The sequence below is a fragment of the Tympanuchus pallidicinctus genome, unplaced genomic scaffold (assembly GCF_026119805.1).
Source record: "Tympanuchus pallidicinctus isolate F22 unplaced genomic scaffold, pur_lepc_1.0 scaffold15, whole genome shotgun sequence".
NCBI classification, from domain to species: Eukaryota; Metazoa; Chordata; class Aves; order Galliformes; family Phasianidae; genus Tympanuchus; species Tympanuchus pallidicinctus.
In genome coordinates, this window is record NW_026294669.1 from 35,002,307 (window position 1) to 35,017,386 (window position 15,080).

At 41.8% G+C, this 15,080-nt stretch overlaps 1 protein-coding gene across 4 annotated transcripts in view; it reads left to right on the forward strand.

Moving 5' to 3' along the window:
- The window catches only part of TRPM8 (transient receptor potential cation channel subfamily M member 8), a 92,173-nt gene that overhangs the window by 69,697 nt on the left and 7,396 nt on the right, over positions 1-15,080 (forward strand). For 3 of the 4 annotated variants that reach the window (XM_052675656.1, XM_052675658.1, XM_052675659.1), the window contains 11 exons: positions 885-1,030; positions 1,648-1,760; positions 2,447-2,663; positions 5,454-5,545; positions 6,526-6,667; positions 7,468-7,639; positions 8,110-8,287; positions 9,487-9,677; positions 11,942-12,041; positions 12,847-12,880; positions 14,154-14,234. In XM_052675656.1, the coding sequence (XP_052531616.1) occupies positions 885-1,030; positions 1,648-1,760; positions 2,447-2,663; positions 5,454-5,545; positions 6,526-6,667; positions 7,468-7,639; positions 8,110-8,287; positions 9,487-9,677; positions 11,942-12,041; positions 12,847-12,880; positions 14,154-14,204 (1,436 nt within the window). In that variant the 3' untranslated portion in view covers positions 14,205-14,234. The remainder of the gene's footprint in view (positions 1-884; positions 1,031-1,647; positions 1,761-2,446; positions 2,664-5,453; positions 5,546-6,525; positions 6,668-7,467; positions 7,640-8,109; positions 8,288-9,486; positions 9,678-11,941; positions 12,042-12,846; positions 12,881-14,153; positions 14,235-15,080) is intronic. The other variant, XM_052675657.1, reaches the window with a different exon arrangement.

Genomic DNA, 15,080 nt, shown 5'->3' on the forward strand with positions numbered 1-15,080 from the left:
CAATACACTGTTGCCTTTAAAGACTTTATTGCAGGTTATGGCCTTGTTCTCTTGACTGATCTGCTTATACAAATGGCAAGTCTGTAATTGCATTGTCAAGCAATTTGCTGTCATATCCACAAATCAGATTAGATAATGGTTAACGTGTAACAGCCCATGTTATGCAAACATTGCTGTGCATCAGATCTGGAGATCAGATCTGACAATGTCTTGCTTGTTACCAGAAAGTATCTCCTGCTTCACAAGGTGAAAACCACTTAGACTTTCTTAAAGGTATCCAGGTCTCTTGGATCTGATACAGAGAAATGACCACTGAAGTCTGTTTTCAGGACTGACCTGGTAATACCAGCTGAAGGTATTGCTGTATGTATGCATCCTTGCAGTTATGGTTAAAAGCTGTTTGAAAAACACCTAGGGAAATATGTTGCTGGAGAGGAGCACTTCCTCAGTTCTTAGTATAGAATGCACCTTAACACCATCCCTGTGTAAGGTGACTTTATATTACAGTTTTTCATCCCAACCCGAATTCTGCATGAAAGCTTAATGCATGCAAGTCTATTATGTGTAAAGTGTATGCACATGTTGTTTTATCATGCTGAAAATTTGGAAAGAAGTCTTCAGTCTGCATGGTTTAATGTTCCATTTTTTAAGTCAGTGAGGGAAATTGCATCCAAGTTGGTGAAATACTGAGTGTGAAGTTGGAGCTCAGTGTGTGATTGTGCTGGAAAGTCTATGTACAAGTATGCAGCAAGTGCTGTATGAACAAGTGTTAATGCTGCAGGACAGGATAATTCCTGCTCTTTGAGCTCTACAACTGTTTCCAAATGGGGAAGAGGCTTGGAAGAGGTGCCTTCTCTCCTTATGGACCTTCCTCTTTCCTCCAGAGCTGTTCACCGAGTGCTACAGCAATGATGAAAACCTAGCTGAGCAGCTGCTGACCTATTCCTGTGAAGCCTGGGGAGGGAGCAATTGCCTGGAACTAGCAGTGGAAGCAAAAGACCAGCAATTCATTGCACAGCCAGGAGTGCAGGTAGTATCAGTGCAAAGGTGGTGCACGTATCACTGTAACTCTTGTGATCTGGGTGACTTTAGGAAGAAAAGCAAATATTCTTGCTGTCAAAATGCTGCATCCACATGAATAGCCTGTGGAAACTCCACTGCTCAGGCACTGTCCTCATGCAAGTCAGAACCTACGGGAGTGCTGTGAAATGCATTCCTTCTTGTGGCTTTCATCCCTCCTGGAAATGGCTGAATTGTCGAGAGGGGAGGATTATTTAGAGCAGTAGATCATAAAATAAAATAAGAAAAAAAACCCTGATGATAAAGACTGCCCAAAGTGGCTTCTTCTTTGGCACAGCTTCTGTGTTCACACAGTGTGGATATACTGCCTAGTATAAAGTGCCTCATAAATCAGTTCAAGGCCTGTTTAGGCTCACATTCAATTCTTTGTCAGATAAACTAAAGGATGACTGGATTAAGGAACCAGCACACTGTTACTGATGCTGCTGTATTTTTGATATAGGAATAATTGTTATTTTGTTTTTAATCTGAAGGTTTTTTTCTTCTAAATCAAACTTGCTGTGATAGCATTCCTAAGTTATTTTGTTGTTCTTGAAACAAATGAGAGTATTTTCCTTTTCCCTGCAGAATTTCCTTTCCAAGCAGTGGTATGGAGAGATTTCAAGAGATACTAAGAATTGGAAGATTATACTGTGCCTATTCTTTTTCCCTTTAATAGGCTGTGGTTTCATTTCATTCAGGTAATCAATTGGATTCTCGTTAACAGAATTAAAGCAAGTCAATTAATCGTAGAATCACAGGGCAATTCAGGCTGGTAGAGATCTCTCAAGATATTCCCTTGCTGCAGCAAATTGCCCAGGATTGTGTCCAGTTGAGTACTGAATAGGAGCTGTGATGGTCTGCAGCACGGGTCTGATGGGGAGCGGCTGAGGGAACTGGGGTTGTTCAGTGTGGAGGAGAGGAGGCTCAGGGGAGACCTCATCGCTCTGCAGCTGCCTGCAAAGAGATTGTGGTGAGGTGGGGTCGGCCTCTTCTGCTGGATGACAGCAATAGGACGAGGAGTAATGGCCTGAAGTTGCACCAGGGGAGGTTCAGATTGGATGTTAGGAACAATTTATTCTCAGAAAGAGCAGTGCTGCAGTGGCACAGCTGCCCAGGGGTGGGGGGTCACCGTTCCTGGACGTGTTCACAAAACGTGGAAATGTGGGGCTGAGGGATGTGGTCAGTGGGAATGGTGGGGTGGGTTGAGGTTGGACTTGGGGATCTTAGAGGTCTTTTCCAACCTGAACAATTCTGTGATTACCTTGATACTGCTATCCTGTGCTAGACTTTGCAAGCTTTCTAATTTTCACTTTGATAAAGAGCACAAATATTTCCAGGCATAAAAGCTGTGCTTTGAGACCTTTTCCTTCTTTTAATTCCTCAGGAAAAAACCTGTGGAGAAGAGTAAGAAACTCTTCTTATATTACGTGTCGTTCTTCACCTCGCCCTTTGTAGTCTTCTCATGGAATGTTATCTTCTACATCGTTTTCCTGTTGCTCTTCGCCTACGTGTTACTCATGGATTTTCAGAAGGAACCCACCATCCTGGAGATCATCCTTTATGTGCTGGTCTTCATCCTGCTTTGTGATGAAGTGAGACAAGTAGGCAGCTCTTGAAAACCAAAAATGTTTAATGCTAGATTTAAAGCCTTGTCTTGATGGTTTCCTCCCTCACTCATAGCTTATGGCAGTGCAGTCTGCTTTAAAGTTAGAGTGTAACTGCTTCCTGGATTGTGCATTCTGTCCAATGTCTGGCTCCTATTTACGTCCCAATGGCTGCAGGCTTTGGGGCTGTTGAGCTATTTTACACACAGCTTTGGGGCTGTATGGGTACGTTGGTGCCACTGGAGATGCTTCTTAAGGGCTGCTTGATTGAGGTTGCCAAAGCAGTTGAGAACTTGGAGACCAGATTTAACAGAAGATTGACCTAGATACACACCAACACACACTGGTTTTCAAGCAAATTCAGTATTTTGGGGACCTGAATCACAAGGTGCTGGAAACGTCAGTGTGGTTTCAGTATACAGCTGCCTTCCGCTTGTCCTATGAAGCAAACAAGAGCTTCTGAGTGATGTGTGAATCAGACCACTCTCCAACCAGATCTCTCCCACGAACCTAAATGACTTGACTTAGTGTTGATGCTGCAGTGCTTAAATTTCTATGTAGTCTTTTTCCTTTTTAATACTCATGGTAGTGCCTTATTTAAGCCAGCTTTACTTGCTAAGGAAAATGGGACGAAAGTAAAAGACTGTCACAATGAAAACACCAATGATGTTTGTTTCTGCTGGTTTAGGTTCTGGTGCCTCTGGACCTGTCAATGCATTTCCTCTGTGGACCAAGCAAAAATCCAGGGGAAAGGCTTAGGGGTAGAAACCTTTCTTCCTCCCAGTGCCACTATTTCTCACTAACCTGAGCAGATAGAACAGCTTCAGATCCCAGTGATTTCTTTAATAGCCAGCAGCCTGACTGTATCAGCTTGATTATGGGAGTGGAGGCAGCTAAAACAGAGACTTTATTGAGGATTTAAACTTGAAACTGATGCCCTCGTTTCAAAGCTATTTTTGGTAAAGAGCGGAAGGCAGAACAGAGTCCCAGCCCTACTGGCTTCTTGGGATGCTTTCTCCCTAGCTTCCTCTGAGATTGAGTGGACAAGTATGGGTCCAATTCTGCTATCAAAATATTATCTGTGTCCTTAATAATTACAAAATAGTTTTGTGTCAGATTTTGCTTTCACATCAAAGGAAAAGTCAGAGTAATGTTGCATGTGGTCCAAATGTAGATGCTGCAGTCAGATAACTATATGGAGGAGAAAATTGGTCCTTTGATAAGTAATGTGACCATGGAGTTACCAACTACTAGAAACATTCCCTTCCTGCTGTCTTTTTTGCCTCCTGAATGTAGCCTCCATCCAGGTCAGTGGGCAGATGGAGGCGTCAGGCTCCAGCCTGCTACATTTAATACAGCTATAGGGCAGCGCTGTGCTTATTTCTTTGTGAAAGACATTTGGACCCTATGCATCATGTAAAACATCGGTTCACTGTCATATCTAGTTGTTTTTTTTTGCCTTACTGAAAGCAAGGCAACTTATGTTTGGTGTAGGAAATTCTTAGAATCAACCCAGTGTCACAGGATTGCTGTCCTCCCTCTGCACTCAACCTTTGGTACCTTAAATAGTAAGAAAGGGGTGCGTATGGGTCCCGAGATGCTGAAATAGTATCTGGTAACATCTTGAGCCTTGCAACCTGCTAGCTGCCAAATACTTGTCTATCTTTAGCAATGCATGAGCCACCAAGTGTCAGAATTCTGCCTGAAGGGCTGATGGTCCTCTGGGAGTCAGGAGACTGTGCTCCACATAGGCTGCAGCATCGTAAGCACTTGTTGAACCTCCAGTTATCTGCCACTGCATGGAATTACTTTCAACAACTGCATGTGAATTAGGGGGTTGGAGTTGATTTTGTTGATTACACAAGTCAGATCACTCCAAACATGAATAAGGTAATGGAGCTAACATTCTGTGGAGCCTTTGTAATGGAATTTTTTTAATAATCAGAGCTCAGGACTAGTGGCTCAAACTATCTCTGATTTGAATCCAGAAGTTGGTTGCACACATTTTCAATCCAGGATGCACTACCAGTCATTCAGTCTGGGAAACAGTAGAGATTCTTACTAGCATGGTAATTTAGAGTTAGAGAGAGTCTGGTAGTTAGAAGAATTAATTACATCAGCATCTTTGTTCTAAAGCACATGCATGTAGCTAGGGACAGCTTGCTGAATGAGCTCTGATGAAAGAGAAGCCTGAATGCTTCAGTTGCCCTGAAGCAGTGACCCTGCCTCCCCACATTGTTTCAGCTCCTGGTAGGCCAAAGCAAGACTCCTTTGACCCAACTGGCAGCAGCCTGCTGGAGCATACTATGATCTACTCAAAAGCTCCCCGAGGAGCATTTGTGTTCATTCATGTGATCCCTAAGCACATTGGTCTCAGCCTTCATCAGGAGCATTCATTGTAGCAGCATCCATGTGATTGGGTTGTGTCCTCTGAGCACAGGAACCCACATTGTGGTGCAGTGTCTGCGGTCCACTACAAGAGCATGAAGTCGGTGAGCTCTAGACATAGAAAATCCTGACATGTAAGCAGTGAAAAACGTGTTGCCAGTAACTTCTGGTATTGCTGGGTTCCTAAAAAAACTCTTTGGGTAAATTGGAAACAATCTGGTGTACGTATTGTGTCTTACAAAGTATTACCTGAGCAAGGAAACAAACCTTACTGTTGTATTGGCAGAAGATTTACCCATCCAGTGGGAGAGATGGGGGGAGCAAGTACTCATGTATGAGCACCTCAGGTAACTGGCCAGTGCTGTGTGACTGTTGCTTTCTGCTCTTTCTCCATTCCAGTGGTATATGAATGGCAGTAAGTATCTCTCAGATCTGTGGAATGTTATGGATACCCTAGCAATCTTCTACTTCGTAGCAGGGATTGTGCTCAGGTGAGTGGCGTCTTCTCTTGTGGCCGTTCTGTGACATCCCTTTCTTTCCAACTTTTGACTGTAACTTGTCACGAGATTTTGGGAATCATGTTCCTGAAACTCCCTGTTCTTTACGAAGGCAACAAATACAACGACGTCTTGACTCTAAATTGTTAAAATCAATTAAAGAAATAATAAGGTGATTGGAGGAGCACCTGCATGAAACATTTTCTCTTTTGTTTAATGGAGGTTGAGTCTTTCTCTTGAATCAAAGTCAACCTCCCTAAACTCAGATCTTTCTGGGCTGTTGGGACAACCATTCTTAGTCTGGATTTGCATGTGCATGTTTACAAGAAGATGGCTTAAATGGACATAGATTTAATGACAGTACCTTCAAGTCTGGCAGTACAAAGCATTTCAGGATAAAATGATGAATGTCCCAGATAGTCAGAAGTACTTTGGGATTTCTCCTGGCTCCTGTTATTGACTATTCAGTATGGTAAACTGGACTCTGACCTGTAGTGTGTTGTGTTTAAGTGAACTGTAATTTTACTTACAGTAGTGTAACAGAATGTCCTCAGTTCACATAAGCTGCTTTACACGAATGGGTGGGTTAACAACCATGACAAAGATATGATGGTATTGTAATTGTTTAGTCAGCTATAACTTAGTTTTTGTTACCTCAGTGCAGCAGAGTGGTTGTTGCACTGTGATGAGGCTTAAAGATTACCTAAAGGTGCCTCGCTGTTAATATTAGAAAGAGACAGGGGAAGGCAGTGGTATAGCCAAGAGAGAATGTGTGTAAACATAGCAGGAGCTAACAAGTTTGATGATAAATATCGAGTGGGACTGGGTCAGTGGGCTTGAGACCCCAGGTAGCTGTGTTGTTTTCCAGTGATTTGCTTTTCACTCCCCATTTCAGTTGTTCCAGTGTGTTTTTATGTGAGTTCTGTATGCTTTAGCCAATGCTCTTCTTCGCTTTCTTTTGCTGTTTCCATCAGGCTTCACTCATCTGATGAAAGCTGTTGGTATTCTGGGAGAGTCATTTTCTGTTTGGACTACATAGTTTTTACTCTGAGACTGATCCATATTTTCACCGTTAGCAGGAATCTAGGACCCAAAATTATTATGCTGCAGAGGATGGTAAGATTCTGGCAGCTGTTCAAGAGCGTTTAAATAAATGATATGACAAGGTGTCATATCACCACTGTTCTGCTGATGGCAGCAAGTTCACTCCTTCTGTTAAATCTGCTAAACAGAATTAATTAAGATTTGAATAGGACCTAATTAAGAGCAAGGCCTTTTCCTCTGTGCAAGATTGAATTTCAGACTAAAAAAAGATTAAAGAACAGAAGAGAATTTTTCTTCCTCGTAGCCTTTTGTCTTATGTGTTTCAAATGTTTCAGTGGCATATTTCGGTCACTGGAGGAAGGTTGGTCTGCAACAACAGGAAGGCTTAACTAGGATATTGCTGGTCTCCACATATCTGTCTGCCACTGAAAGCTGGAAATGTATGAAACCACTAGCTGAGTGCTGGGAATATTAATGCCAGCTTTAAGCCACCTGAGATGGCGTTTACAGAAGTGGTGGCTGCTTTCACCTGGCACTTGGCTGCAAGGCTTACTGGTGTAATTGTTCCACAAATAGCTTTTACATGTGGATCTGTTTGTTTTTTTTTTTTTTGTGGAATGGAGCCTGTCTGATGATGGAGGGCCAATCTGTATTCTGAAATTTCTTGTTTTTATGGTTCTGTAAATGTTTTTGAAGTTCCCTCATGGGAATAGTCAGTTATTTCTGTACGTGCATGTTGGTGGCTGTGAATTTGCATGAAAATGATGCTAACTTCATAGAGTTATCTGATATGTGCTCTCCACTCTCACGTCATATCAGGGAGAAAAATGAAATGTGGAACGCCGACACATTTGCTTGTTGTCCTTTTTCAGATGATAGATGTCTTCTTCTTCCTCTTCCTCTTTGCTGTGTGGATGGTGGCCTTTGGTGTGGCCAGGCAAGGCATCCTGAGGAAGAACGAGCACCGCTGGGAGTGGATATTTCGATCAGTCATCTATGAGCCATACCTGGCTATGTTCGGCCAGTACCCTGATGATGTTGATGGTAGCTATCTTCTCTGATTGGTGGAAGATTCTGTCCTTTCAGTGGTTGTCCAGTCCGTTGTTTGAGTGGGAGAGGAATAATTCTGTCATCTGTGATCTTCAGAGGATCAGCAGCTGACTCATTTCCCAGGCTGAGGCCTTTGAAGCAAGGCCTAATATGAGAAATTAATCCCATGTCTAATAGTTTCCAGCTGTTCAGTTCTCCTCTGCTACCGCTTTTGTCTCTAGGTGCCAGCCTTCTTTTCTGCCTAGATAGCCAAAGTAACTGTAATAGTAGCTGTAATATTTGAGGCACAGCATCTGCCCTTTTGTCCCCTTTTCTCCAGAGCAACAGGGAAGGTTTTATGTTTGATTCGGGGGGGGGAGGAAGAGGACGCAACACATGTTGTATTCAGTTGCAATATCTGGGGCTGAACCAACAGAAAGAGAGGGAGAAGTTTCACTGTTTGCTCTCCTCTCTTGCCCTTTGAGGTACCACCTACAACTTTGACCGCTGCACCTTTTCTGGGAATGAGTCCAAGCCTTTGTGCGTGGAACTGGATGCCAACAACCAACCCCGCTTCCCAGAGTGGATTACTATTCCCCTTGTGTGCATATACATGCTCTCAACTAACATCCTCCTTGTGAACCTACTCGTGGCCATGTTTGGGTACGTAATAAAGGAGTGATCATCCAGCACTCTTGTTGAACCTCATCTCACTGGTTTCAGACCAGTGATCCAGCCTGTCCAAATCCCTCTGTAGGGCCTTGCTACCCCCAGTCAGATCAACCCTTCCTAATAACTTGGTGTCACCTGCAAACTATTAAACAGCTCTTAGTAATCACCAGCTGGAAGGGGTCACCGTGAAGCCTCCCCTCAGCCTCCTCTGCTCCAGGCTGAACAAACCAAGGGACCTCAGGCACTCCTCATACATCATACAGCAGTTCCAGTTAATAAAACCACGTATTTATTATCATAAAAAGATTACTGTAATAAGTCACCCATTTGGTCTAACATGACTGATAGTTTGGAAATTTGAGGTTGCACTTGTGATGTAAAACAACAGATAATTTTCAGCAGCACACTTGCCAGTTAAGGTCCTACATTATCTCGTGGAAGGGTCCATGAGGATCTCAACACAGGCATTCTGAAAACACCCACTTAACATTTAATGACAACAATAGAAGTTCAGGCACTCTGTGAATTGTTTGCTCTCATGGCTTTGGCTGTGTTGGGATCATGCAGTACTTGAGTACATTAGGTCTGATCCTTGCCAAAAACTCTCATTAATATCTCTACCAAAAACTTCAATAGCTTTTTTTTTTTTAAGTGACCTATTTTTGGGGTTTCTTTTTTGCTTAGAAATATGTTAGCTGGTGAATTAATGAGATATAGTATCTTGTAGTGAAGCATTCTGTTCTCATGTGTTTCATGTGTTTAGACTGAAAGAAAATTGCCTAGAGCTAAGATAGTGAAAACACATGGAGTATTTTCTCCCTTTTTCTAATTTTTGAGTTTATTTTTTACTTTATCTTTTTTTCTTTCCTCCTCTACTGTCTTAGTTGTATACGTTTGAAGGATTACACAACAAAGGATTGCATGAAAATGATGCTAACCTCATAAACTTTTCTGATACGTGCTCTCCACTCTCACATCATATCAGAGAGAAAAATGAAATGTGGGACGCCGACACAACAAAGGATTACACAAACTCAGTAGCCTTGTAACCAGGGAAAATGACTGGCTCCAGGATGACCTTACAAAAACACGTCCTAGTACGATAAAGAGAAATGTTATAACTTGCCTGTGATTGAGTTCCTTGCTGAATAGCTAATGATGCCTGTGTTTTCTCCTCCTTTGCCTGTCAGTTACACTGTTGGATCAGTGCAAGAGAACAACGACCAGGTGTGGAAGTTCCAGCGTTACTTCTTGGTCCAGGAGTACTGCAGTCGCTTGACCATCCCCTTCCCTTTTGTCATCTTTGCCTACATATTCATGGTGATGAGGAAATGTTTTAAATGCTGCTGTAAGAATGAAAGTAAAGAGCCATCTATTTGTTGTGAGTAGAACGGTTTCTTACTCCTTGAAAGTCAGCTCAGGGGCAGATGCAATTCTTTCATGATGTGCTGTGTTTAAGCCACATACTTTGGGCAGGACACACTCAAGGGCAGTGTAGAACCTCAAGGAGGTGGATGGAGTGGAAACGGAGAGCAGCTCATTTGTGTTCTCCATCAGATGCAAAACCATTGGAGATCTTTTTGACAAGATACAAATCAAAGCCTCAGCTTCTTCTCAACTCTGATCTTCATTCAGCCCAAAGTTGTGCTCTGTTTAGGATATGGGAAATTATACTGTTAACACGCTAAAATTCTAACAGGAGGTTTCAAAAATGTTGCTTTTGTTGTGATTCTTAGTCCCTGTCCCTCAATAGCTTTGGGTTTGGTCTGGTTAGAGAGCTTTTGAGTTCTACCATGATACCTGCTCCGCTTGAGTACTGTGCAGTTATCCAGTGCTTTCCTGTCTTCCGGGGCAGAATTACTTAATGTGCATCAATTAAGATCAATTAAGTCTTTGAATTATTTGTATCATTTTAGGACTGCTTGTGATACTTGCTAGCTTCGAAAGTTGTTTGTGTGTGTGTGTGTGTGTGTGTGTGTATTAGAGCACTGAATAAATTCATTCAGAGGCTGCAGCTGCTGAAAGTCATCTGCATGTTCTGCACAAAGAAATTAAAATAAACTTTTTCTGATCAGCTTCTTGGTAGGGCATTCCTCCTGCACCTTTCCCAAGTGCACTGATGCCTGGCTTGGTATGCTCTAAATGTTGAAGTAACTTGTACAGGAGGTGGCCTTAGTCTCTGGTTACTACTCTGCCTCCTGGAATTTCTTTTTCTCTTTCTATCTACCAGCTGATACAGCTATTAGCTGCAAGGGCAGCCTGACAGCTGTTTTCTTCATGGGCTCTTCCATCTGCTAGCATGTGATTGAATGAACTACAGAGACTTTCCTGGCCCTCTGGCAAGTGGACAAACCACCTCAAAAGCAGAGGAATGGTTTAGTCCCCTAGCAATCCCCTTATTTCCTTTATCAGAGAGCACAGATATGAATTTTTTTAACAAGCTTTTTTCCCCCAACTAGTGGAATGTCTTCAATTATTAAGTGCCATTTAGAAGCAGAGGAGAGATAAGTTGAGCTAATTGACAGACTTATTTCCCTCCATCAGCATCCTGACTTTTGCCGTGCAGCACAGGCAGGATTTGTTACTTCATTAGGACAAAGGCTATATATCTTAGGGCTATAAAATTCCTTAGTGCTGACTAAAATGGTCTTGGCTGTCCACTTCCCTCTCTGAGAAGGTTGTTTAACAGATATTTCTGCACAGATGATGCACAGTTGTGCATCTTGTAGTGACAGCAAATATAAGAATTAATTAAAGCCAGAATGTCACTTTAGTTGACATGTTGATGGGAACTGAGAACTGCACGGAGAAAGCACTGAATTGACTTGCGCTGTGTAGAGGAATCAGGGCTGAAATCATTTGTTGGCTCTTGGCTGCACACCTCTGTGACTGAATTAATTGCTCCTGAGGTTACATCAACCTTGGTGCTTCTTTAGAGAGCTGCAGTTAGTCTGGAGTTGCAAACAGATAAGAGTGTCTGTAATTGATGTACAGGCCTTATGCTGGCTTTTGAAGGGGAAAACTTAGCTAAATTTTGTCGTTATTAGGACCCATATGGTTTGGGCTGATCCAGTTGGAACAAGATAAAGTGCAGAAATATTATCCTAGAGGACTTTGATGCCTCCAAGTTTGTCTTGCTCTTTGTCATTGTTTAATTTACAGCATCAGCAGGAGATGCTTTTTAAGAGAAGTCAGTATTACAGCATTTTGAAATGTTTGAATTGAATGGTAGGTTATGCACATTCCTAGCAGGTGTTTTCTTAACAATCCACTATAGGAAAATGCAGAAACAGTGAATACAAAGAGGAAGTTGACACCCACGTAGGAACTTTCCTGTGCCTGGTGGAATGGCTGCAGTTTCACAAAGCACTAACAAAGACTCAAAAAAAAAAATTAGAGAGACTTTTGTTTGTTTTTGTTGCTGTTTTTAACCAATTGTGATTGCCAGGAGCATGCACTATACTGCATTAGGGTCATGTTCATCAGAACGTTCTCAGAGGTGGAAGCAGGGCTGTGAATGTTCTCTATGCAGGGAAGGTAATAGCAAGCACTAAGCCAGTCTTTGTGCGTCTTGCCAGTAGGGACACAAATGGACTGAATTTGATGTTTTCTCTGTATTTTTGTTTTTTTACCTACATTCCCCAGGCTCAAAAAATGAAGACAATGAAACTCTGTCATGGGAAGCTGTCATGAAGGAAAATTACCTTGTCAAAATCAATACCAAAGCCAGCGATACCTCAGAAGAGTACGTCTAGCCTTCTTTGTCTTCATTCCGTTAACGTTCTGTTGAGTATTTTTAGTGATCCCAAGTTTTCAGCAGCTCTACATTTTTACAAACTATTGTGTATATGAATAAACCCAGTATGAACTCAATAAATAAACCCAGTATAAAGCTGCCTTTTTTTAATAAGATGATTCTTTTTTTTTTTCCTCTCTATCTGTTGGCTTCAGAAATAGTTGATTGGGCTGGTTGGTAAAATGCTTAGACTACCAAATTGTGATGCACTGATTATCTTTGTGATCAATCCCAGCACAATCCCAGCATTTTCAGACTAATAGTATAAGAGGAAAGATAAAGCTAGAAGCTAGAAAACAGCCAGAAAACATTACCTGCTATGTACGATGGCTTAATTTTGTAGCCAGCTTCCAAGAGCTTTGGAATTTCTCCAAATCAAATGTAAGAGAAGAGCTGATAAGAATAGATGGGGAAAAAACAGAGCCTTCCAGACTTCTCTATCCCTGCTGTGGAAGTTGCCATTTATGAACATGTTAAGTCTACACAGAAAGACTCAGCACTGGATAACGTGTTAAAAACAACGGGTCATGTTTTAAATTTGAAGAGTCTTGACAAGAAAGATGTAAAAGTGCAGCGTTAAGAATAATTTGTATGTAGTAATTTAGTAGTAGTAATGTAGTAAAATAATTTGCAGTAAATGCTTACTAAGGTAGGTAAACACTTTTTGTCCAGTGAGGAGCAGATGGGGTGGTTAGCCAAGACTTCTTTAGTATCTGGATTCAGCCCTCTCTTCTGTGTCTCTTTCTGTTTTCAGGATGGTGCATCGATTCAGACAACTGGATGCAAAGGTACTTGTATTTCATTCTGCTCTGGGGGATGTGCCTGTGTCTGATAAAGCAGATAGCGGCTCACTTGGAAAATGAGTCATTTGTTGTCTTTGTTGCTACCACCAGGATCCCATTTTCATGGTGCTTTTTTAACCTGCTCCTTTGCACCCTTGATTCTGTATGTAGCTTCATATTGTGCTGGAAAATGAAGTAGAAAAGATGCTTACATAGCGTTGGAGAAGTGTTTTGCAGTACCTTTGATTGGATGGACAGCAGTAAAGCCAACCACCCACAAAACTGCAGCATTCAGCTGTTTATATGACCCTTGAAACACTGATGGGAAGAAGCAGCATTACACAGAATACATCCTTCTCAAATACATCTTCTATCAAGTTCAGCCTCTAGGCCAGATTGCAGCAGGGATCTCTGCCAAAGGCCTTGGTCAGGGTTATCTAATGAATACCAATTCTGGGGCTGTTCAAGATGGCCTTTATGCTGTTGTTTCTCTGACAGTGCATCTGCATTGCTGTAGAATTTGAAGGCAGCTGCGTGTGTGAGAATGTTTTCTCCAAAGTTACTTTTTTTTCCCATGAAACATCCCAATGACTTCCCAAAGGAATAAGATCTTATTCTCCCTAATTTGTGGTGCTAGAAACTATTCCTTGGCTTGGCATCTCTGCAAATTTATATTGCAGGTGTTAAAGGAAAGGGATATTAAAAAAAACACAACAATTTGGGGTCCACAAAAATACACTGATCAGCCATCTCTGCTTTGGAGGAGCAAAAGGAGATGGGAAATAGTTTGGAGCTTTTAGCTGCTTGATGCCTGCTTGTTAAATAACTAAATTACATATGTATTAGGGCTCACTGCATTAACTGAATAGCTGAAAACTGTAATTGGAAGAGTCTTTTCAAGTACTATTGTATTTGAGATAATATTTTGCAAGGCAATTGCTTGTATCTCATATTACTTATTAGCATTACTTTTGTGTGAAAAGCAATATTAACAGTGCTTCATTTGCTGTCATGGTGTGACTACTGAATAGGAAGAGCAGTCAGTTACTGCTATCTCACTAGTGGCTGGCACCCGCAGGGTAGCCAGGTAAGCAGGAGTTCAGATTAGGGGTTTTATGCTCGTTGTTGCTGATGTTGTATGGCATTTTCTCTCGCATGTTTGTTCTATGTTGTTTAATGGCACTTAAAACTGCTTCCTTTTCCTGTTCACTTTCTACCAACCTGAGCTGCAGTCATCTGCTGGAATGAATTAGACTGACTTGTTTTTTTAATTCTTAAGCTCTCTGATTTGAAAGGCCTCCTAAAAGAGATTTCCAGCAAAATCAAATGAACGTGGCTGAAAAGCAGCTATCTGAGCAGGGTAAGCCCTCTTTAAATCCATTCTCTGACTTGAATGATTTATCTGTGATATTAAACTAATGTGCTTTTGGAAGTCCAACTAGAATTAATCAATTAAAAACATAACTTTCTTCCATGGTTTCTAACAATTTTTGGGAAGGTTTAGAGTAGTTATTCTGCTTTCTTGGTTGTAGAATAGCAGACTTTTGGAGATCATCTCATCCAAGCTGCTCAAACAGCACCAGGTCAGTTTGGGACATTAGATACATACGTCATCCAGGGCTAGCACTAAGCTTCAAGGATGATGATAGAGTGGCTGGGAGAGTGTTTGAAAGAGTGATGAATGACTGGAAGTCTTAACAGCATAATCTAGAAAGGAGGGAATTAATTAGCCTTGGAAAGAACTGAGAAGATGACCATTATCTGCAGCTTCTGTAGTATCATAGGATAGTTGTGGTTGGAAGGAACACTTTGATCCAAACCCTGCTTAAAACCGGGCTAGCTCAGATCAAAGTTTCAGGAGGAAGGAAACCATATATTCTTCATACACATAACAGGCTTAATTCACAGCAGGGCATTTCTAAGTTAAGTGACAGGAAATGTTTTTGAGCAGTAGCACTTGTGATGCCATGAAGCAGTCTGCTTTGGGAGCTTTGGAAACCCAGTTTGGCTAAAAGCTGCCTACAGTGTTTTAGGTATATTTGGTCTGGTATTCAGAATGGTGGACAGAACCGATCTCTGTGAAGGCCCTTCCAACCTGTTTATGTCAGAGCTCATGGGAGTGACCTCTGGTTGTTACTGATCAGTGTCTTGAAAAGTTGGAGTCCCTTTCCAGCTCATGCCCACTAAAATGTCTACGTGACATCCT